The sequence below is a fragment of the Kogia breviceps genome, chromosome 15, assembly GCF_026419965.1.
Source record: "Kogia breviceps isolate mKogBre1 chromosome 15, mKogBre1 haplotype 1, whole genome shotgun sequence".
Classification (NCBI taxonomy): Eukaryota; Metazoa; Chordata; class Mammalia; order Artiodactyla; family Physeteridae; genus Kogia; species Kogia breviceps.
Genome location: NC_081324.1, coordinates 5084804 through 5107462, shown reverse-complemented (window position 1 = coordinate 5107462; position 22659 = coordinate 5084804). Strand labels below are relative to the sequence as shown.

At 37.8% G+C, this 22659-nt stretch overlaps 1 protein-coding gene across 9 annotated transcripts in view; it reads right to left on the bottom strand.

The window, feature by feature from the left end:
• Positions 1-22659, bottom strand: part of NETO1 (neuropilin and tolloid like 1) — a 105475-nt gene that overhangs the window by 78241 nt on the left and 4575 nt on the right. For 8 of the 9 annotated variants that reach the window (XR_010836738.1, XR_010836739.1, XM_067014579.1 and 5 more), the window contains exon 4: positions 18057-18305. Coding sequence is in view for 7 of the 9 variants with exons in the window: in XM_067014579.1 (XP_066870680.1) it covers positions 18057-18305 (249 nt within the window). In the remaining 2 variants the exon portion in view is untranslated. Of the gene's footprint in view, positions 1-13881; positions 16460-18056; positions 18306-22659 lie in introns of those variants that run through there. The other variant, XM_067014584.1, reaches the window with a different exon arrangement.

Sequence of the window (22659 nt, the reverse complement as noted above, 5' to 3'; positions counted from 1 at the left end):
TTTCTACTGAAACCTGTAAAATGGGTGAGGCTGGGCGAGTTTTTAAACTTTTCTAAGCTTCTGTTTTCTTCCTTCTAATATAGGAAAATAGTTATATGCCGAACCAATTTACTAGGTTTATTTCTATGGACTTCAAAGAGGAATAATCTTACTTTATTTTACTTCCATCTACAGGCTTCGACTGATGTAGACATTTCTTTCCCTGCCAGTGAATGGGAGCTTGGGAGGATCCTATAGCTTTTTAATTTCTAAGATATTTCTTCCTATGATCATGAAGACTCACTTTCCGATATTTCAGCTCCTCAAAATCCAATAGCTGCACATCATCAAAGCATCCTCCCTCCCCCATCTCCATCCTAACAGGTGTCTCTATGTGGACCCTGTGGAGGGAAAGGGGAGACCGGTCGGTCTTTCTTCTTCCGGTTCCCATGCGCCATTCATCTTCTGCAACTGCCTGGTTGGGGAAGAGGTTAAAGGAAATGGAGCAGAAGTCTGTATGTTTAGCTGATGAAATTTGTAGTTGCTTATCTCTTGATTGTTGATGAATGGCTGAGGGTACTTCTCATGCACAGGTCACAGTTAGGCAAGCAGACTGGACCCTTCTTCCCTCACTCATTCTCTTTGACCGACATCTTGAGACAATTGCTGTGACACCTCTAGGTTTTACTTCCGATAGTCCAGCTGGCTGGGCAGTGACCAACGGCCCACAGGAAATGCGCTGTCTAAAATGAGAGAGTGCGGCCTTGACCTACTCCTCGATCATACTCCTAGGGCCATCTGGCTGCTCTACCCTATTGACTCTAGCCTATGACTAGCTTCCAGTAAGACGCAGGCACCATGCTTTTGCTCACGTTCGCTTCCACACTCCTGGGCACAGACGTTCCCCTAGGGTCTCACTCTCTCCTGCACTGCTCCAGTACATCTGGGTGGGGTGCTGCATTTCTTGCAGGAATCAGCAATTTCGAAGTCTGGTTTTGCTTAGAGAATCCCTCACCAGGACAAAAATTCTCCTATTCTTAGACTTTGTGAATTTTCAGCTTTCTATTTAATAAAGGCTGCTGGGGAGTGGGCAGTAAAATGTGAAGCACAATCTTGGTCACTTACATTTGACATGGATGTATCTAACAGTTGTCTCTAGAATTTTTTTTTAACATATATTTATCAACTGTAAGGTTTTGACAAAAATTTCCAAGCAACAGGAAAATTACATCCTGTTATAGTCATAATAATGTTTAAGTTTTTAGGGGTGATGTGGAGGTTAAAGGAAATAATGCACAAAGAACCGAAGTAGACGTCGCCTGTTACGTATTTTCTCTACTGTTCCACAAAACATCGACAACCACGTGTCCTTTAACAAATTTAAACTTCTTTTACTGTAACGTCCAAAAAAAGTAAATAAAATAAATGATCATTTTCTTAAGGCAGAACTATTGTTAATAACTAAATAACAGCAAGGGGAAGTGATGCTGAATATACGAAGTAAAGAATCTGAACCTGTAGTCTCCCAATTTGAATAAAAGGAATATAGAAGAGTTAGAAAGAGTGGGTGTGATCATTACCCTGAAAACCTAATCTTCAAGACGATGGTATTAAGAGGTAGGGGTCTTTGGGAGGTGATTAGGTCATTAGGGCAGAGCCCTTATGAATGGGGTTAGTGCCCTTTAAAAGGACCCCAAAGAGATGCCTTCCCCCTTCCCCCTTCCACCTCCTGAGGACACAGCAAGGATGTGCTGTCTATGAACCAGGAAGTTGGCTCTCACTGGACACTGAATCTACCAGTGCCTTGATCTTGGACTTGCAACCTCCAGAACGGTGAGAAATAAATGTCTGTTGTTTATAAGCCATTCAGTCTATGATATTTTGTTACAGCAGCCCAAACTGACTAAGAGATGCTCCAAAGTTCAAATTGCTCACCTATAAAACAGGGGAACAGGGAAAACAACACAAATTTGTTTTGAAAAATCAAGTGATCACTGTTTCTAAAACCAGTTTTAACGAGATAGTCAATGATTCTACAATTTTAGCATGTTAGAGCTCCAACAGTACTGGATGACAGCAAGTTCTACGCACCCCTTTTATGAATGAGCAAATGGAAACCTAAAGGGGTGAAGGACTTGCCCAAGGTCACACGGCCCCGTTCTGAATCCAGGGTCATGCAACATGGTGCTGTGTTTATGTGCCTTGAAGGTGAAATAACTTTCTCTCAGTTTGGTAGAACACCCCAAATACCTTGAAAATGCCTAGTTCTTTTAATTCTTGTCACAAAAAAAGTATAGATTCTCCCTAAGATATAGAAAGAGTGTACATAGAGAGATCCTATCCACATTGAAAGAATAGAAAAGAGGGAAAAGGCTAATTTTTGTCTGAGGCTCTCATGGTCAAGCAAGAAAAGTTATTATTAAGTTGCTCCCGTTTTTAATTCAGCCTTAGCCCTTTATATGTACCACAATTACATCTGTCTGTTAGTCTCCTGCCTCCGGAGGACAGAGACAGTCTCTGTGTCTGTATTTCCAAGTGCCTACACATAGCAGGTGCTCGGTGAACATGCGGTGAGTGAACGCATGGAGTCCAGGGGTAAGGATTCTGCAATGCTCTCACAGTCAGAAGCTGTTTCTACCTCTCCATACTCTGTCCCATTGCCTAGAAGTAAAATCTCCATGTTTCATTCCTTCGAGGCCAGCATATTTTTTCAGTCCTTGTAAGTCACCATTTAAAATGCAGATTGCTCTGGCTGAGGTGAATAAAATTCCTCACCAGATAATATTTCTCATCAGTAGAGATTGGTTTATAGGGCCATTCTCCAGCCAGGACACTAATTCAGAATAAATATCTGCATGAAAGAGACAGCAAGTAAGATTCTAAGGTGAACCCTGAAAACAGATGAGGGGAAGGAAGCATTGTAAGAAGAAGTGGGAAAGTACAAAAATGGAAGATATGAATGAACTGCACACGATTCTCTATCTCCATTTTAGCCTAGGTCAATGTGACTTTTATTCCCACAGGAAGCTAGAATAACTCTGAAGTATGAGTCTTTGGTTTAGTGACATCCAATTACTACAGGTAGCAGTTATTGGCCCTACATCTAGAAGCCATCGTACACCTTATCAGAGTGCTAATTAAAAGCAAACAAACATCCCAACGAACGAACATTACATGCCAAATATTTCATATTTCAAGGATTATTCTTTCAGTGATACAAGCAATAGGGACATAATTATTGAAGATGATGTATAAAGATCTCAGAAAGTCTGTTAGTGGCCTAGAGAAATTTTCCACAAATATACATTATATAACTTCATAAAAAAATTGAGTTTGCTCCAGCAGCATGTTCAGGGGTCAAGGAAAAAAACAGGAGTTTTTTGGAAACCAAGCTCTGGGATTTAACAAATAATCTAGGTATAAGATTATGGCTCATGTAAATTTAAGGGAAGGTAAAATTTCTAGTGATACCAGCGTTTGTTCTAGGGATTCAAGGTAGAATGATTGACAGTAGAAATGACCACAGCAGGAGACTAACGAAAAGCTTGGTAGTCACTAAGTAGAGCAGATGAGTGGTGACTAGCGCAAGAGTTGAATATAAAGCCATTAGCCACCTTTTGTAGAGTACCCACTAACCCCTGTAGTCCCGGGCACAGTACTAAATATCTTCCAAAGGAGGGGGCCCCTTCCTCACCACTACCAGCAGCATAAATTGGGGGAAGAGTTCTTGGCAGGCTTCTCTTGGCGGCAGCTCTTCTTTTAGCTGCTGCTTGGCCATCAAGGAGCTGGAGAGGAGGGATTGGGGAGCCCAAGGCTGAAGCCAGGCTTATGGAAAGACTGAGAAGCATTTGAGGTTAGGGGAGGAAGAGAATATTTGGAGGGAAAGCAAATATTTAAAATAAATACTTAAAAATGTGCTTTATTTTTAAAAATTTGAAATAATTGCCTAACCCAGCTCCACAAGAAACCTTCAGTAAAATCTGCACTACGGATCCACAACTTTGTTATTATATTTGTGGTTCTAGTATGGTTGGACCAAAGGTTTTCTAACCGTCCATAAACAGGCCCAAGGTGGGAGAAGATGGTGCAAAGGATCCTACCAAACAGGTTACACACATAGGATCTTACTTAATCCTTGCAAAACTGGATCAGACAGTCAATGTAACAATCACTTTGCAGATGGCCAATGAGATCAGAAAGGCTGATTGTTATGTTTTGGTTAATAGCTGGACAGTATCCTAAGTGCAGCTTGACTAAGGCTCACCTTACTTCCCCAGTCTGTGTCCTTTTGGCCACTATGTTGCCAGAGTTCCCAGATGCAAAGTCTTAGCTTCAGCCTGGCTGACGACAAAGCTGTGTTCTTTTTACTGTGTCGCATGTCTCTCACCTGTCACCACCAACTAAAACAAGGGGTTGTATCATGTTGACATTCATGGTCAAGAAAGTGTGATGGAAATATATTAAGTTATTTCTGAAATTTAGTGAACAGGTAAGCTAATTGATACCACTTTTTAACTAAAACAAAATGCATTCTGAAAAGGTTTGTAAGAGGGTGGGAAGATATGTTCATTGTACTTGCAACTTTTCTTTAAGTTTGAAATCGTTTAAAAATTAGTTTTGAAAAAAAAAGACACAGAAATTTAAAGTAGTACACCTATGGGGGGAAATATTCAAAATGAAGTAGTCCATGATTATTTCAGCATCTGAAATTGTTATTCACCTTTTTAAAACTAGTTGACAACATATAGATTGAATGAACTAATTATTTTCTATGGCAAGTGCATATTATAATGTACTTCACAAATATGAATAGCATTTGTATGGTTTAAAGTTCATTCATAAGATATAAATTGTCATATTATTTTTATTATTGGTTACTATTATTGATGATTTATATGATGATGAAGCCAATGATAAAAGTAATATATTGTAATTATGGTTTTAAAAATCCAAGGAAAATGTGGGGGTATTTTTGCTTAATTATTACAGGGACAAATGTTGCTGTTGTCTGAAAGATGGTAAAATATACAGAAAGGATAAATTCTAGGATCACTGAAAACACCTCAATGCCCTACAGTCACAAAGGGTGAAAAATGGTCAATGTTTTTGAGAAGTTTAGCCCTGACACAAATAGACATTTGTTGACAGCAGGGCATAATACCTAAATATATACATTTCTTGTGTTCAAATCTCAGCTTTGCTAGGGAGATGACCTTGAGCACAATATTTAAACATTTTAAATATTTCTTTTCAAAAATTCAAAACAAGAATGGCAATGATACAATACCTCATAGGTGGGCTATAAAAATCAAATGAAACAATGCTTAGAACAACCACTGGCATATAATAAGAACTCAACAATTCATTAGTTTTATGAAGATGAATATCTTATAATCAGATTGTAGAAAGCAAGAATCACTGCCTAATCATACTATTATTTCATTTAAATTAATTTTGAATGACTGCATTTATCACGTATTTTTCTGCTGGACAATTTCATTAAGAAAATTGGGAGATGTTTTATCTAATAAACAATCCAAATACTTTTGATAAGAAAGTAATTATTTTTTATAAATATGTAGGATATATTTAATTTTTATTTTCCAAAATTATTTCCCCTTTCGTATCCCTACCATCTTAATTGTAGCCACGAGTGAACACCATTGCTGTTTTACAATATTATAGCTTGCAATTGCAATTAGCATACATCCAATAGAATCAAGCAACAGATAAAGTAGTAAATACTGTCTGAATGACAAGGAAATAATGAATAGAGAAAAGTAACTCTCTTCTTTTCTCCCTCCCACCCCTGGCCCCTTCATTAAATTAAACAAAATGTACTTCTTCAAATCTTGCGGGACACTTGAAATCATCCTGATAATTGAGATATTACGTATTCAAAAGTAAGTATAAATAAATGACATCATTCCTAAAAGGGAGTATGGCAAAGACACACAGAAAGGAAATGAAAATATTATTAAATGATCTGTCATTTAATATGCAGTACAGCTCACATCTACCCTTGAACCTTTCAAAAGTATCCCAGGGAAGTTCATCTTTTGTAACCAGTCTCATGGAAGTAGGTCTCTCCATCATTCAGGAAAAGGTCCCTAATCATTGGAAGATTCCAAGCATGAGACAGAAGAAATATTCTTCCCTTATTTCAAAAAACAAAATGCATTGCTAAAGTTCACCTATACTCAAAGAAAAACGGATGCCAATTGATTACTGGCTAAAATTGTCCAAAAAGAAGAAGCCAAGACCAAATAAAATGTAAAATTCCAAAATATATAATTTTGTATTCGAATTTACTTAGACAAGAGTATTAGCTCAAACTCATATCATGTTCCGTTTTAATTTTGGGGTCTCGTAATTAGTTGGGGTTTTGTGCTTAGTCCTCCAATTAGCTCACTTCTTCACTTTCCCTGGCTGCCTGTCTCTGCATCAGCTCTCAATTGCTAACAGCCTTTGCAATGTGCCCACAAAGATACCACACTGGTATTTCTCTTTCGACATCTTTAAAAACAAACATAGCATTTTCTATCCTTTTATTCTCCAACAGAAGTTATGACATAATCACCAAATCATTAAGGATTGAAACTTCAGTCATTTCTACTTTTCGTTCTCAACATGCACACCTAATGGGTCACTAAATCTCACTGATTCCACATTTCTTCTTTCACTACATTGCTGCACACGCTACTCTCATCTTGGTTCTTACAGTTTCTCACCTGCATTGTTTTCATTGTTTATCTTTGTTTCCTGTGCTTCTATTCTCTCTCGATTCAATCCATCCTCCACATTCTGATAAATCACAGGCCTGCAATAAAGGTCTCAAAAATTGCAGTTCAATTTGAAATATTAGTATATTTCCCGCTTCACCTAAAATTATGTATGTATCATTACCATGGCTCACAAAACTATTCATTATCTGAATCAGTCTCACCTCAACTTCTCTCCTTTCAAAGCCACACATCTACTTTCCAAATGGTCTTGACTACCTGCTATACATTTTAGCAACTTCTCCATACCTGGCATCTCATTCGTTCTACCTTCTTTGGTTACTTAGCTCTATTCATTCATTCATTAACTCATTTAGATATTCATTCATATAAATTTCAGTAAATATCAGCTAATGCTAGACACTGAAGAGGCTCTAGAAATTTTAAAGGTGTGAACCAAAGCTCCTTCCCCTGGAGAAGTTTGGTATGATGTGTTATAATGCATGTCCCAAGGGCATAATGGAGCTATGGCTGGGTGAGCACAGGGGGACACACGATCCATCCAGAGGATGCAGTGAGGGGTGTGGAGGCAGGTGCCACTGAGGTGCACATCTCGCACCACATCCGCTGATGCCTCCGCCTATCCTTTAGGTGCCAGCACTCTGTACACTTGCCATGGCACTCACTGTATTGGGTATAAGTATTCATGTCCTCAAATACACGATAAGTTCCTCAGGAGGAGATTCGGCATCTCAATCATTTTCATGTCTCAGCATTTAGTGTACAGTCTGGACCAATTATGGGTCAATAATCTTTTACTGTTGCTGAATGAATCTATGAAATAATGAATCAGAGGCTTAGATGTGATCTCAGGGAATATCATGTCACATGGGAAGTAATGTTAACATTTTGACTCTATTGTTAGGTAGCAAAATCCATAATGATAACGTGTCAAATGCTGGTCTCATGAGGAAACTGAAACTCTAAGACATTAAGGAAACTGCTGTTGTCAAAAGTCACATAGTGAGAAGGTTTCCAAGCCAAAACTTAGACAATCTAGCACTATGGCCCATATTTGCTCATGTTTAATAAAAGTATTAATATATATATATATGTATACATATATATGTACACGTACATATAATATGAAACTATTAGAAAACCATGAAACTGAGAAAAATAGGTTTATGCAGAAATGAAAAACCGAAGACCCATACAGGTAGACTATGACAAAGATTTAGCAAAGTGCCGACATTCTCTGAAAGGAACTGATCATTCTCCTATACATTTGAAAGGAAATACCAAAACGAAACTCTTCTCAGTTAAATAAGTATTTGAAATTATGGCCTCAAATTATTAATTTTTTTCCCTGATGAGGAAAGATAGGTTACATTGAAGATAACTTGAAAACATGAGGAACTTTTCTAGAACATGGGTACCTCACAGGCATAAAAGAACATTTCATCCATAGCTAATGAGAAAACATACCAAATCACATCCTTAGAACCAATTTGCCTGAAGTTAACAAAAAGTTTGGCTTTATTGTGGATTACTTTATCATCTAAAACGGAGCATGTAAGTTGTTGTTAGAAGAAAAACCAATATCCAATTCCAACTAGACGCGAAAAGTTCAGCCCAAAGAACGTAAATACCAACGCTGACATTTTGAACAGGAAACTGAACACCCAAATTAGTCGTATAATCACGACATTTCTCCTCTATCAAGGGCTCCTAAATAGTTAGGATGGAAATGATATCTGAATTTTTTTCCAGAAAATGTGGGAGCAGACCAAAAAAATGGGGCTGGCAGAGTCAGGAGGCATATAATGTAGAACCTAGGGACTCAGCAGCCTGTGAACAGAAGGTGGTAAGCGGTGGGTAGAAGCTAGTGGGAGACACATTACCTACGAGTTGTCGAGGAAAGAGGCATGTAGCCACTGCTCAGGGTACTGAGAGGAGCTGAGAAGGAATGGGTGGCCACAGAAGTGCAAGAAGACCCAAGAGGATAACACGTGACATGGACAGAATGGAAATGATACAAATGGTAAAACAGTTGTCAACAAAAAATAAGCATGGTTGTATTATTTTTAAATGACAATCTTCTTTTAATTTAAAATTGAGAAGTAAATATTATTTGCAAATGCTTATTAAGGAAAGTAATTTACACATGAAAAATAGCTAAGAATAATTGTTTCACCAGTTAAACAGTTATCTACGACAGCAGATCTCTGCAAGCCTGGTTCATTTTCATGCCCATGGAAACCCTCTATTTCAGACTTTACCTACTATTCCCATACAGCCCCCATCTCTGCTTTCTTAGTTCATCAGCACAGCCATCGATCATTCTACAAATTCTACTTTGTTTGCCTGCCAAATCCGCTAAAGGAAATACACTTCCCTTGCAGACTGCACCAGCAAGCATAATAGAGTCTGGGAATGTTTTAAGATACTACTGATCTCTATATCTCATCTCTCTTTGAATCACTTAGAGAAATTCCTTGGGGCTTTGAAGTGCAAATTTCAGAAGAAAAGTTCCACGGGAATAGAGCCGTCTTCTGATGTGGGTTATGATCAATAGACAACAGAATATAAGTGACATATGTATGACTAATATGTCCTTCTGCTTAAAAAAGTCAAGTTTAGTTCTTTTGTGGCACTTGCCTTGCTGACTGTGAATAGTCCTACTATATTATAATCACTCTGTAATTCTTGTGGTAGTCTGGTTGAAGTGAGGTGTCTGAAATTAGTTGGAAAGGGAAAATGCCATAAGGATGTACTGAAGCAGAATTTCAAGCAAGTCAGCATAGCTGTGGAATGGTGGGAAGCTAGCCAAGTGAGCAAGCAAGAACAGACAGCATAGCTCTTTTGAAGCAAAGGCATCAGGCAGATATGCCATGAAGAGGCAGAGGTTTAAAGAGTGCCAGGTTCTACAAATAGCTATTATTGCCACAAACAAAAATACCACCATCCCATGCACATCTTTGGAAAGAATCGCAAGTTGCTATTTTGTTGGGGTTTCTGCCATATTTATGCATAAAGATGGCATTTACATAAAATCAAAAGATATATATATATATATATATATATATATATATATATATATATAGAGAGAGAGAGAGAGAGAGAGAGAGAGATACATACATACATACATATAGAAATAGAGTATCAATTTATGTATAGGAAAGTCCAGCTGAGAGCATTGGATATTTTATATCTGGAACAAAACTATTTTAAAATTTTGAATTGATAGACTCAAATTGTTATACTCTCTGTCTCAATGGTGAATTCTTACATCACTTGTTTACTTTTTCCAACACTTCTCATATCTTAACACATATTTTAAACATGACTTACTTGCTATATTAATTTCCTTTTGCTCCTATAACAAATCATCACAAGTTAATCAAAACAACACAAATATATTATCTTACAGTTCTGGATGTCAAATCTGAAATGGGTCTCGCTGAGCTAAAATCAAGGTGTCCGTAAGTGTTGTTTGTTCCTTTTCTGGAGGCCCCAGGAGAGCATCCGTTCCTCGCCTTTCCAGCTTCTAGAGGCTGCCCACGTTCCTTGGCTCATGGGCCCTTCCATCTTCAAAGCCAACAATGGCCATATGAGTATTGGTCACTTTGCATCACTCCAACACTGACTTTTTGGCCTCCCTCTTACACATAGAAGGGCTTTCGTGATTACCCTGGGCCCTCCCAGATAATCCAAAGTTGTTGTTTAAAGTAAATTGATTAGCATTCTTAATCCAATGTACTATCTTCAGTTCCCATTGTCCTGTAGCCAGATATATTCACAGACTCTAGGGATTAGCTCATAGACATTTTTTCTTGAAGGGGAAGGGCATTATTCTGTCTACTACGCATGATTTTTCTCTTCTTATAGAAACTGAACTCATTGTAGGGAGGATAGTGTCTTGCACATACCGTATTTTTACAGTATTAGCATAGTAAGTCAATAAATATTTGTTGAATACATGTAAGTGGCAAATACAGCCTAGTGAAAATTAAGTTATTCTGTGAAGTCACTTTAAGAATAGTTACATGAGCTATACTTCAATAGCTATGATGGCATACAAATGATAAAATATAAAAAACATTTTTGGTCAAGAAAATAACACTGTGGGTTGTTTTCCTGATAATTGTTTGATTTATTTTACACAGAAATACAATAATAAGCCTCAAACTATCAGCAAATTATTGTGAAAAAATGTTAAAAAAGAAAAGCCTAGATTATAATATTTTCTTAGGCAAAATACGTAGGATGTTATCATTTGAAAAACATAATTCTTGAATATGCACTAATAAGTTAAATGTTAAGAGTTTTCTAGGAGAAGATTTTGCCAAAAAGCCTGATAACTATGGATACCTAGAAAAAACATGAGAACGCAAAATGGAGATAGCACATATGCATTATTTCTTCATTTTGTTTCTTGAATGTTTCTCTGGCTCAAACGATACCATTTCTCTTTAGGACAATTTTCGTGAAGGGTGGACGCTGGTCCTTGGATGTTGGCACAACTGTGTGATTGGGTCCAGAGGTGACGTTATGACCGATCAATGCGTGATCAGGGCTAGTCCGTAAGACCCCCTTGTGGGAAGTAGTAAATGGTACCCATTTCTGGGTATGGTTCTGCTCCTGGGCGTCTGAATGTGAAAGGAATCAGACCTTCTCTCTCCCTCAACCTAGTGTCCTTAACATGACAGCTGTATGCAGCAGCGCTGGGGAGAGGAATGGTGTTGGCGGCTGGAGGCAACTGGCCACAGAAGAAGTCAAAGAGACACGTGTATTAGGAAGGAGGGATAATTGTGGGAGATCGAGGAGAAAGAAATTAGTTTTTCCCTTGAGTACTCAGCACGGAAGTCATAGGTTCCAAGTCATGAGAGCGTTATACATACAACTGACCAGGTCAGTAACAGCAGATATTTGAGAACAGGAAATGGATCATACACTTCCAGCTCAGGAGGACTGAAAAGGCAGATTTTTATAATAGAGGTAGAGGGAGGGAGGACAAATTGCTGCCTTTTTCATCACTGGGAATGAATAGGCATTTCAGGCAACATGGGAAAGGTGAATTTTAAAATTCATACACCAGTAATGGTGAAATATGGGGGATACAGTATTAGCCCTTAATTAAATTTCTTAATATAACTAAACTGAAAGTACTCGCAACATGTGATGTAATTAAAGTCATGATCTCTCCCCTTTGTAGAAGGCGTATCAGCACAGTGGTTATATAACTGATAAACAAGCAGTAACTCAACTTCTACACAGAGCTCATGAGCCTGGGCAACACGTTTTCTCTAGAACATTCGTTCCTTTATCTTTAAAATAAAAAGGCTGAATGAGATGAACTTCAAGGTCTCTTGCAGATCAAACGAAAATACACACCCACAATGGAAAGATACCTGAGACTCCACGTGGTCCAGTCTCAAATGTACCATATTCAAAAACGTGCAGTCCAACAATTAACCACTAAATAAATATAAACACACCTAAACACTTTGCTCCACCTTTCCAGGAAACAACAAGATAAGGAAGGCATTCTTTCCATACAGGAAACTTCTTCAAAAATGTTCCTTCTCCTTTGCCACTGCTTTCAATATTCTCTGTACAGATGGGAGCTAATCCTGGAAATTTTCTCTCCCACTCTCAACTTCTCTCCTGAACACCCACCTAGACCAAACAGCATTCTCTCCCTCCCTCCCTCCCCCTCTCTCTCTATTCCTCAGCCTTCCTCTTGAGCTTTCTTTTCTACACATCAGACCAACCAAGTCACAGGCTGGGCAGAAGAGAGTAAGGACAGATAGACGAAATTGCCCTCACACGAATATCTTTGGTAACTATTACACATTGATAATTTTGTCCCTACTGTGACTCTCAAGTTTTTAATTTCATTTCTTGAAAAATAAGCCTCAACGAGAAATGTGAATTTGTTTCATACATTTGACAGCCTTTAGAATATTTTGGGTCTACAGTGTAAATATAATAGAAAGACAATACGATACTATCTGACCTAAATGTATTCAACCTTTTATTTCTATGTTAAAAATAAAGTAATCAGATAAAGTCCTTAATTTAACATTAACCCCTTTTACTTCTTTCATCTTTTAGTGCAAAATTCAACTTAAAGTTTAGCTATTGAAAAACTGATACCAATAGATAGGTGAAATATTTCTTTTCTTTCTCACCAAAGCATATATCTGAACTCTGATTATCTAGACAAGAAAATTTAGGAATTTTCAACATGGTTAATACTCACACATGCATTCACATTTCAGACAGAAAGAGGAAAAGCACTGCATTCGATAATTAAAGTAACATCGAGTCCATGACAATATTTTGCCTAAATAATATATTTCATTTAATATGCATGGAAATCTTTTTATAACACTCAATTTAAATCACTGTACTGCAGTGTATCCTTTCCATTGCCTTTGAAGTCAATCAGCATGGAGTTTCTCAGGAGGCTAGGAGTTGGGCTGAACTTCCCTAAAACGCCTCGGGCTGCTCAGATGAAAGGTGCTAAGTACAAAGATTCTAATAATTTCAACACAGCTAACAACTCCACTCACTTCCAAGCCAATACCTAACTCGACCTCACCTATTTGGTACTTTGAGGCATAATCCTTAAATTAAATTTCTCCAGTAGGGTGTGTGTAACCTTGTTTCATAAAACTAGTTCAGAAAAAATAACATCAAAAGAGGAAGATTCCAAAAATATCACATTCTAGGTCTGTAAAGAGGAGAAAATCTCTCCATTAGGAAGGAAAGCACAAGACTAACGAGATATTTATTCCTACAGAGATCGAAAGGGTTACTTTCCCCAAGAGTAGAACATCCTGGATGTTCTTCTTTCTTAATATCTAATAAAGTCCTTGATAATGCCTCTGGACTGGGGATACAGCGAATACAGTTACATGTTTTCTCCTTAGCTCATATTTTCAAGTAACAAAGAAAATTGAGGCATGGGGGCAGCTGGATGCAGGGAAGAGTTAATCTCTACTTAAAAGGCATTCTCAGTGTAAAAAAAAAAAAAATGTAGATTGTGGAGAAACGGTATTCTCTCTTCTAAACTTCCATTCAAATTTAAAAATTCATTTAAAAATACATTTTAAATTCTAATAACAATTCATTTAAAAATTACCAACTATGGTATGTTCTCTTTTTTTTTGATGTATCTTAAATAATTTTATTTACATTAGTAGTAACAAAAACAATGTTGTATCCTTTTCAAAAATTTAAGCTTTACGGATAATGCTGATAGAAGTTCACTATCTCTCTCTTCTTCCCTTCAGCTCCTTCTCATCCACCGCACTCCAACAGCATCTAAAGTAATCATCGTTGTGAGTTTGGTGAATGTTATCCCAGTATTATTAAGGTAATTTCGTTATAAAATATTTTCTCATGATTCATTTTTCTATAATACATTTGGTTTAAATGTTTTTAAGAAAAACATTATTAAGATGAGCAAACAATATCAGTCTATTGCAATGGACACTTCTGTATGTTTTCTCGTTAAATTATCTGTGGGTTATCAAATTTTCCATCATGTGACTTTTAACATTTTCAGTGATTCTGACATTTCTCTTCACGGAAGTAGGAGAGTGTGTGTTGAGGAGAGCTCACAACACAACTGTGCTGGCACAGGAAGAAGAGAGCTTTTCCCAACTGCCATCACCCGGAGGCTCCCACCGGGGCCCTGGGTTCCTTGGCCCTTTTTCGAACCTCACACTGTCCTTCGTTTCTGCAAGCCCTGGGGGTTTGACAGGCTGACTTCTCTCTGACTGTAGCTCAGTGTCACAAACCTTCTTGTGCATATGCTAGACTGGACTCCTAGGCAATTCACCATCGTGCTGTGGACCCAGGGAAATGGCACAGTATCTACGAACAACCACATCCATAACATAAAAACTGCGGAGTCATCAGAACGTGTCTGAAGATGGAAAACGCCTTTAAGTGTGTATCTGTGGCGTCTTCTCTGGCTCTGCCTTCCTGCCCTCCAGGTCCACCCATGACCTCCAGTTGGCTAGTTCTCATCGACCACCAGTTCAGAAGTAGCTCCTAGGAACACAGGAGCTAGCGATTAAAAGGCTATGTTTTAAAGTTGACTAGGAAAGGAAGTCAAAGACATTCAGATATTAAGAGATAGAAACAAGTTTTGAGATAAGAGTTGACACAAATTAGTGTCCCGGTCAGGCATGGCTGAAGGTGAGGACTGGACAGGGGTACTGACCCATGGCAATTTGGGACCTAGAGCATCATTGGGAAAAATGGTCCATGGTATCAAGATGAATCAGCATGTGCCTTCGCCGGATGCTATTAAACATGCTTCAGTATTTGGATTTCACACTCACTGTACAATGTTCTGATTATAAATCTGGATGCCCATGTGTGGTCGCTTACAAGAAACACTGAGCTGTGTGATTCTAAGAATTCTTACTAAAAGTGTATGTATGTTTATATGTGTGTACATATATGCATGTGTACATGTATATATGTATATTCATATCTACGTACACATATATTCGTGTACTTTCACAGGTATGTATATATGTATATTTAGCTTGGTTAATGTGATTCATTCCTAAGAGTGGGTACATTCTTGCTGTGCTGATATCAAGTTTCTGGGACTGTAAATTAAGATCCAGATCCCCGATTATGGTAAATTCTCAAAAATAATAAAGACCACCTAGCCTTTCTACTGCTATTTCTGCTGTAACATATTTTATGACTGCTATCAGAAATAACTATAACCCTCATGTGGAGGCTGAGGCCCACTTAAACCTAATAAGGAAGAGTGACATCGTGTAGGTATTAGTTTTGCATATCCATCCCCAAAAAATCAGGGAAAGAGAAGGTGTAATTTAAAAAATCTGGGACACTTGCTCTCCCAATAAACTATGCCAAGTGTCCTTTACTTTTAAAGGACACGTGATCAAATTAATACAATAATAGCTATCAACAGCTGAGATCTTACAGGAAGTGAAGAAATCCGTAAATATGCATTGGTCGATAGTCAAACAATCTTGTGAGTAATCAATATTAGCCCTACTTTACAAATAAAAATATTGAAGCATAGAACATGAAGGATCATGTCCAGAGTTTACAGCAAGGAAGAAATAAGAAAGCTAGAATTGGAAGCCCAATCTGCTTCCAAACCAGTGTCCCGCACAGCTGTGGTGGAGTCCAGTTCTTGGGGTGACTTGGTGGGAAGGTCTCTCCTCCAACGTGCGGCCCACTCTGGGGCCCTCAAGATGTCAGCAATGCTTTATCACGTAAATGATGAAGTTGACTTGAGAAACTCTCTCAATTCCCACAGGTCACCGCTTGAAGCATACCACCAAGTAAAAATGAAGCCCAAATTAAACGAAAGCCTGCCTGACTCCTTATTCCCTAAATGCTGTCTAGATGATCACTCACCCCTATACCCGCTTCCTCCTACATTAACGAAGTGGCTTCCTCAATATTGCCTCTTTATGGAAGGAACTGTGCCACTCAGGCAATGTCCTTGGGCCATAGCGTGTCAGTCATGGAAGTGTTACACAACTCCTTCTTAGGGTCCTACTTTCCCCTCAGATGCCAAGCGTAGGTTTCCCGGCACACTTCCCTCAAGCTTCTCTGAGTGACAGCAGCCTCAGTCTATCCTTAACTCAGTCTTAATTCCATGGAATCACCTCCTCACAGTCCCTTCCGATTCAGATGTTCCTGGTAATAAAATCTTCTCCTTCTACAGATGAAGCAAGGTGGATCTAAAGAAACAAGGAGCAAAGAACAATGCCCGGGAGCAAAGAAGCTCAGGAAAACCTAGGATATCGGATTGAACGCCACCATCTACGTATCTCAAGTAGAGCTAGAAACGTGGATAGAATGGCTTAAGTTGATAGTCTGTTAGTTGACCCTACATTTCTAAGGCAACTACAGTTTTAGATCCTCACATGTTCCCATGATCGCCAGTCTCAAGGTGAAAATATAACTTACAAAAGCCTAGATCGTACCATGTGCCATTATTTTTAGGTCCTAGTTATACTCAAAATTCGCAGTTAAGAAAAAATATATATATATTTCCATTGAAAACTCTAGCACTAATAAAGTAATCTCAGTGTTTACACCTTTCTGGAACACATCGAGTTAGTTTGTTTGCCACATGTGAAATACCCATGACTTCTGTGAACAATCCAATATTAGCAACGCATAATAAAAACCACAATCTCTTAGAAATATTATAAAAACATTCCTAATGTTTAAGGCTAAGGCATATGGTAGGGTTAATATCTTACTTATTTTAATTATTATATTATTAAACCACAGTATCACAATAAAAGCCATCATTAATCTGATATTAATTATTTCAAAAATGTTATGCTTGACCTGAGCATCATAGCCCTGCTCTGATGTTACCTCTGTAAACCTGGAATGGAAACTTGAACAAATTTTACATATATTCCAATTTAATTTATTGTCTTTTATAACCTGAGTAAAACAATACATACAAACTTAAAAAAAATGTAATTATAAATAAATAATTTCCTTTATGTTAGTTGAGTCATTTTTCCATTAAAAAAAGTGACTTCATCAAATCTCAAATTGCTCCAGCCTGATGTTCTTGCAGTTTAAAAATATAACCAATTTTTATTGTATTAAATGATAACTCATCATAAAGTGAGCCAGTCAACATCAGAGGCCCTTTTTAATATCAACAGGTTAAAAGGAAAATAGACATAGAATAGATAATTATATAGTAACAGCTAATGGGTGCCAGACCTTGCAAATGGGTATTTGGCTGCTACGGGGCTCACTTTTCCTTTTACCACAACTCTTAGGAATTTGCATTTCTAAAAAGAGATTAGACTCACTGCTTTATACTAAGACCCATTTGCTTTAAAAATTATAATTTTCAAAAAAGAGAAAAAAAAATTATAATTTTCAGAACAAATGAATTTTTTATTTGAGTTCTCCAAAGATCATTTTGATGGATACATTTTACAATATTGCAATTGCCTTTTCAAGTTTCTTGGGATTCAATGCATAATTCGTTTCTCTATTACAGATGGCCTCTCAAATTACACGTTGCAGCATAATGGAAGTCCAATTAATTAACTGTGTTGCTGATGACCACGTAGACCCCTGAGTCACTATGCTGTGCCTCTAGTGTAGGCTAAATTTTAAAGAAAAATTATTTTCCTTTCAGAATTTATGAAATGAAAAGAGAAAGTATTGTAGGTTTGGTTTTAAATAGAACCAGGAAACTCTGGAAATTATAAAGTTGTCTTACAAAAGTTCTTATAGTATGAAGATAGAAAACCAAGGAAGAAAAAGGTATAGGGAAAAAAACAAGCCCCCACTTACCAGGTGTGAAATTGTATCGAGCTGAAAATCCCATAGATTCCAGCTCTCCATCAGCAAAAAATTTAATCCATAGAAATCTTCCACTGGATTTTATTACAGGTGGATTTTGTTGTCCACAAAAACGTCCAATTATTGGAGAAAATCCAAAAGGTCCATCTCGAACTTCAATATGATCAAATTTGCACTCCCAAGAAGGTTCAATAGAGTATTTTTCATCAAAATAAAGTTCAATGCACTGTCTTGGGGCAGCTGAAAAAAAAAAAAAAAAAAAGAAAGATTATGTCTAGAAGGTCCTTTTTAAATCCGTAGTTTGGTTTCTCTGATTTTACTTCAGATTTTATCTGAATAACTCCTACCAAATTTTGACTGTGACATGCATAGAAACGCTAAGCAACTTTGTTATTCTTAGCATCCGAAGAGATAATATTTCTATAACAATGTCTAAGGGATGATTCTTAAAACTGATGGTGCTGCACAAAATATTATCTGATATAAAATGACCACTTCAATATCTAACACAGAACGGACAAATCACAGTGGCTTTGTGAAAACCTGCTAACTCAGGTTTAAAAAGTAGAGAGGCATCTCTCTGCCACTTTTCCCACGCCTTAAGGGATATTAACAGGAATTTTCCTAGAACACAAATATTATCATGTCATTCTCAGGTTTAAACTTATTCAGCAACGCTCTATCAGCTATAGGAAAATGATCAATTCACTTGACATATAGGTTTCTTAGAAGTATCCAACAACTCACCCTGCCAAGGTCTTTTTTTTTTTTTTTTTAACATCTTTATTGGAGTATAAGTGCTTTACAATGCTGCGTTAGTTTCTGTTTTACAACAAAGTGAATCAGTTATACATATACACATGTTCCCATATCTCTTCCCTCATGCGTCTCCCTCCCACCCTCCCTATCCCACCCCTCTAGGTGGTCACAGAGCACCGAGCTGATCTCCCTGTGCTATGCGGCTGCTTCCCACTAGCTATCTATTTTACGTTCGGTAGTGTATATATGTCCCTGCCGCTCTCTCACTTTGTCCCAGCTTACCCTTCCCCCTCCCCGTGTCCTCAAGTCCATTCTGTAGTAGGTCTGCGTCTCCATTCCCAGCTTACCCTTAGGTTCTTCATGACCTTTTTTTTTTTTTTTTTTCTTAGATTCCATATATATGTGTTAGCATTCGGTATTTGTTTTTCTCTTTCTGACTTACTTCACCTCATATACAGCCTAAGTTCAGGCCACTCCAGGCGTATAATGTTTTCTAAGACAGCATGCTCTTTTAGGCTTTTGTGTGTTTTCCCACTTTCTTGAGTACATATATACTTCCAATCCAACTCCTGTTTATGTGGGAAAATCTTGCTTAAAAAAAAAAAAATCTCCTCTCGACATCTATTTACTAAAGACAAAACCCATATCTATTCACCTTCTTTTTTCAGCATTCAAGCACAATACTTGTCATGGAGAATTTCTCAAAAAGAAAAAAAATCTTTGTTGGGTGAATTATAAATGAACTTATCTTCGTAAATGTGTTTACAGCTCTTTAAATAATCATGGAAGACCCTGATAGGGTGAGCAGCTCCATAAACCTCCACATGGATGCATTTGCTAGTGCCCTTCCATTCTTCCCTTGTCATGGTCAAAACTGTTCAAAATTCTGGCGTTCCAGGCTGATATTCAGCCAGAGTACCCACAGAATAGCCATTACAGTTGTTGAAATATCCACACGTTTATCCTAGTTAGTAAATTGCTGTCTTGAGTCCTTCAGTTGCTTTCCAGCCCCTTGATCCTCTTTAAAGACCAATCCCCTCCAGAAACTTGAAAGTTAAGTCCTGGCACGGCAGGGCCTGCTTCCCACGTTGTCAGCAATCATTCTGAATGACTACTGTCCCCTCCACACCAGTTCTTAAATATATATTGAATATCACCCTTGAATGGCTTTAAAACTAAAGCCTTGCATGCATGAGTATCAAAATGTATATAGAGTTGAGACACATGATTACTTGAAAATTAGAGACTTACAAAAAAAAAATACGATCCTGATATTCTCTGGCTTTTCCTTCACAGTCCATGGTGACTTTCTCCTTACTCTGCCCTCCTTACATGTCATTTTCCAGAAATCTATTCTATGTCTCCTTTCCTCTCTTTCTAGACCAGGGCTCTGGATGCCACTAGCAGCCCAATGGAAAGAGAGTATAATATAATAATATCTGCAGCTCCATGTAAGCCCAATTAAATCAGAATTCCTGGAGGCAGACCCAAGCATCTGTATTTTCCAAAAGAGTTAAAGTGCTCCAAATACACTTTGGGTAATTTTATCCATACTAGCAGCCTCAACAGTAATCACTATATTTATCACCTATAAATATATATATATATATATATATATATATATATATATATATATTTTTTTTTTTTTTTTTTTTTTTTTTTTTTTTTTTTTTTTTTTTTTGCGGTATGCGGGCCTCTCACTGCTGTGGCCTCTCCCGTTGCGGAGCACAGGCTCCGGACGCGCAGGCCCAGCGGCCATGGCTCACGGGCTTAGTTGCTCCGCGGCATGTGGGATCTTCCCGGACCAGGGCACGAACCCGTGACCCCTGCATCGGCAGGCGGACTCTCAACCACTGCGCCACCAGGGAAGCCCTAAATATATATTTTTATCCCAGAACTATGCACTGAACTAAAGATCACACATCCAATCTCTTCATGAGACATCTCCATAAACACCAAATGGAACACATTATTTTTCCTTTAACCCCCACTTTCTCCACCTCTATTCCTTATCTGACATGGCAATTCCATGTAACACGTCACCAAGCCAAAACTTTAGAAGAGTCCTGAGATTGTCTATTCTCTCATCCAGTCATGCAAGACTCGGCTTCCCAAATACCTCTCATTTGTTCCCTTGACTCCACCATCAATGTCACTTCTGTAGTTCAGGCTTCTCCTATGGTTTAGTCCGTCTTTCACAATAGTTTCAGCTTATGTTCTCTTCCTCCAGTTTCTTTATCAAAATCTCACATTATTTTTCTCAAGTTATTTCCATGGTACTCGCTTGTCTATAACATAAAGTCCAAACTTGCCTGGTGGAAGATGGATGCCAAGTTCTCCTTTATCTGAGGCCACCTGCCCTGTAGACTCCTCACTTGCTGCTCTCCTCACCCTCTGCAGACACCCTATGATACAACACGTGTGTAACCAACCTCACCGCGTCTCTGAACCTCTGCACATGCTATTCCACACAGAGGACGATTATCTCCTGAATGTTCTTTAAAACTGAGTGCAAGCATCTCTTCCTCCTTACAGACTTCTTATCTTTCTCCCTATTCCAAAACTGCTCATCTCGGGGCCACTTTAGATGGTTTACTGAAAAAAGCATAGTCCCCAGGCTACATCGTAAGCTTCATAAGGCAAGTACCATGTCTATTTTGTTCAATACTCTGTAAACAAGAGTGGCTCAGCAAATATTTGTTAAATGAATGTATGAATGGAAAAAAAGACAAGTATGAAGTATTTCAAGATGGGTATAGAAGTATGATTAACAGTGACAGGAGGTTCTATTTATTTCCCAACTTTAAGTTTTGTCCTTGACATGACTACAAACGAATGCAAATATGTGCATGATATTAGAATCAAATGTTAGCAATGCATTTAAATTATCAATAAGAATAAACATGAAAACACAATTAACATGCAAAGATTTTCTTCTGAATTACAAGAGAATTAGTTGATGTTATTCTTTTTAATCATTTGTAGTTTTGAAATACTGTTGCTTCAAAACACAAATTATGTTATATGAAGTTAAGCAAGACATTTAACCCTTCCGTGCCTCAGTTTCCTTATATGTACAGTAGGGATAACAAAAATACCAAATTTCTATGATTAAATATTTATGTATATGTATATATATGTATATATACACAAGTCATCTCTAGGTACCTGCAGGAAGCAGGGGAGAGGGGAGGCGGATGGTTCCAGGACCCTCCTTGGACATCAAAATCCAAGGATGCTCAAGTTTCAAGTCCCTTACTTGGCCCTCTGTATTTGAATCTGTGGGTTTTCACATCCTCAAATTCAATCAGCCAAGGATCTTAAACTAGAACTACACGATACAATTATACAGTATATGTATTACTACATAAAACAGATATGTAATATTAACTTGATAGAAAGAACAGCTAATTTTAACCCAGAATTTCCACATTTCAGTCTCCTTTTCTATCTATCATAAGAGGAAGAAAATCTGCCAGAGCTCAGTTTCTCAGCTTTATGCTTTTATTAGCAGAGCTTATTCCTTTCTCTTCTTGTAATATGGTGCATCTTTGCTAAAAGTTCAACTTGAAGCATGACAAGAAGACAGGAAAGATCTTGGTCCAGAAATTACAAAAAGAATCATTTCTAAATGAAATTCTTGAAATCAGTTAACCAGAACATCTTTTAATTTGAAAGATCTATCAAATTAACATGTCCCTTGCTTATAAGTAAACAGGGAACATAAATACCGTCTTTGTTAAGGGAAGTGTGTGTGTGTGTGTGTGTGTGTGTGTGTGTGTGTGTTGGGGGGGCACAGGGGTTGGGGAGGTTGAAAGTTTTGGGCTATTAAGTA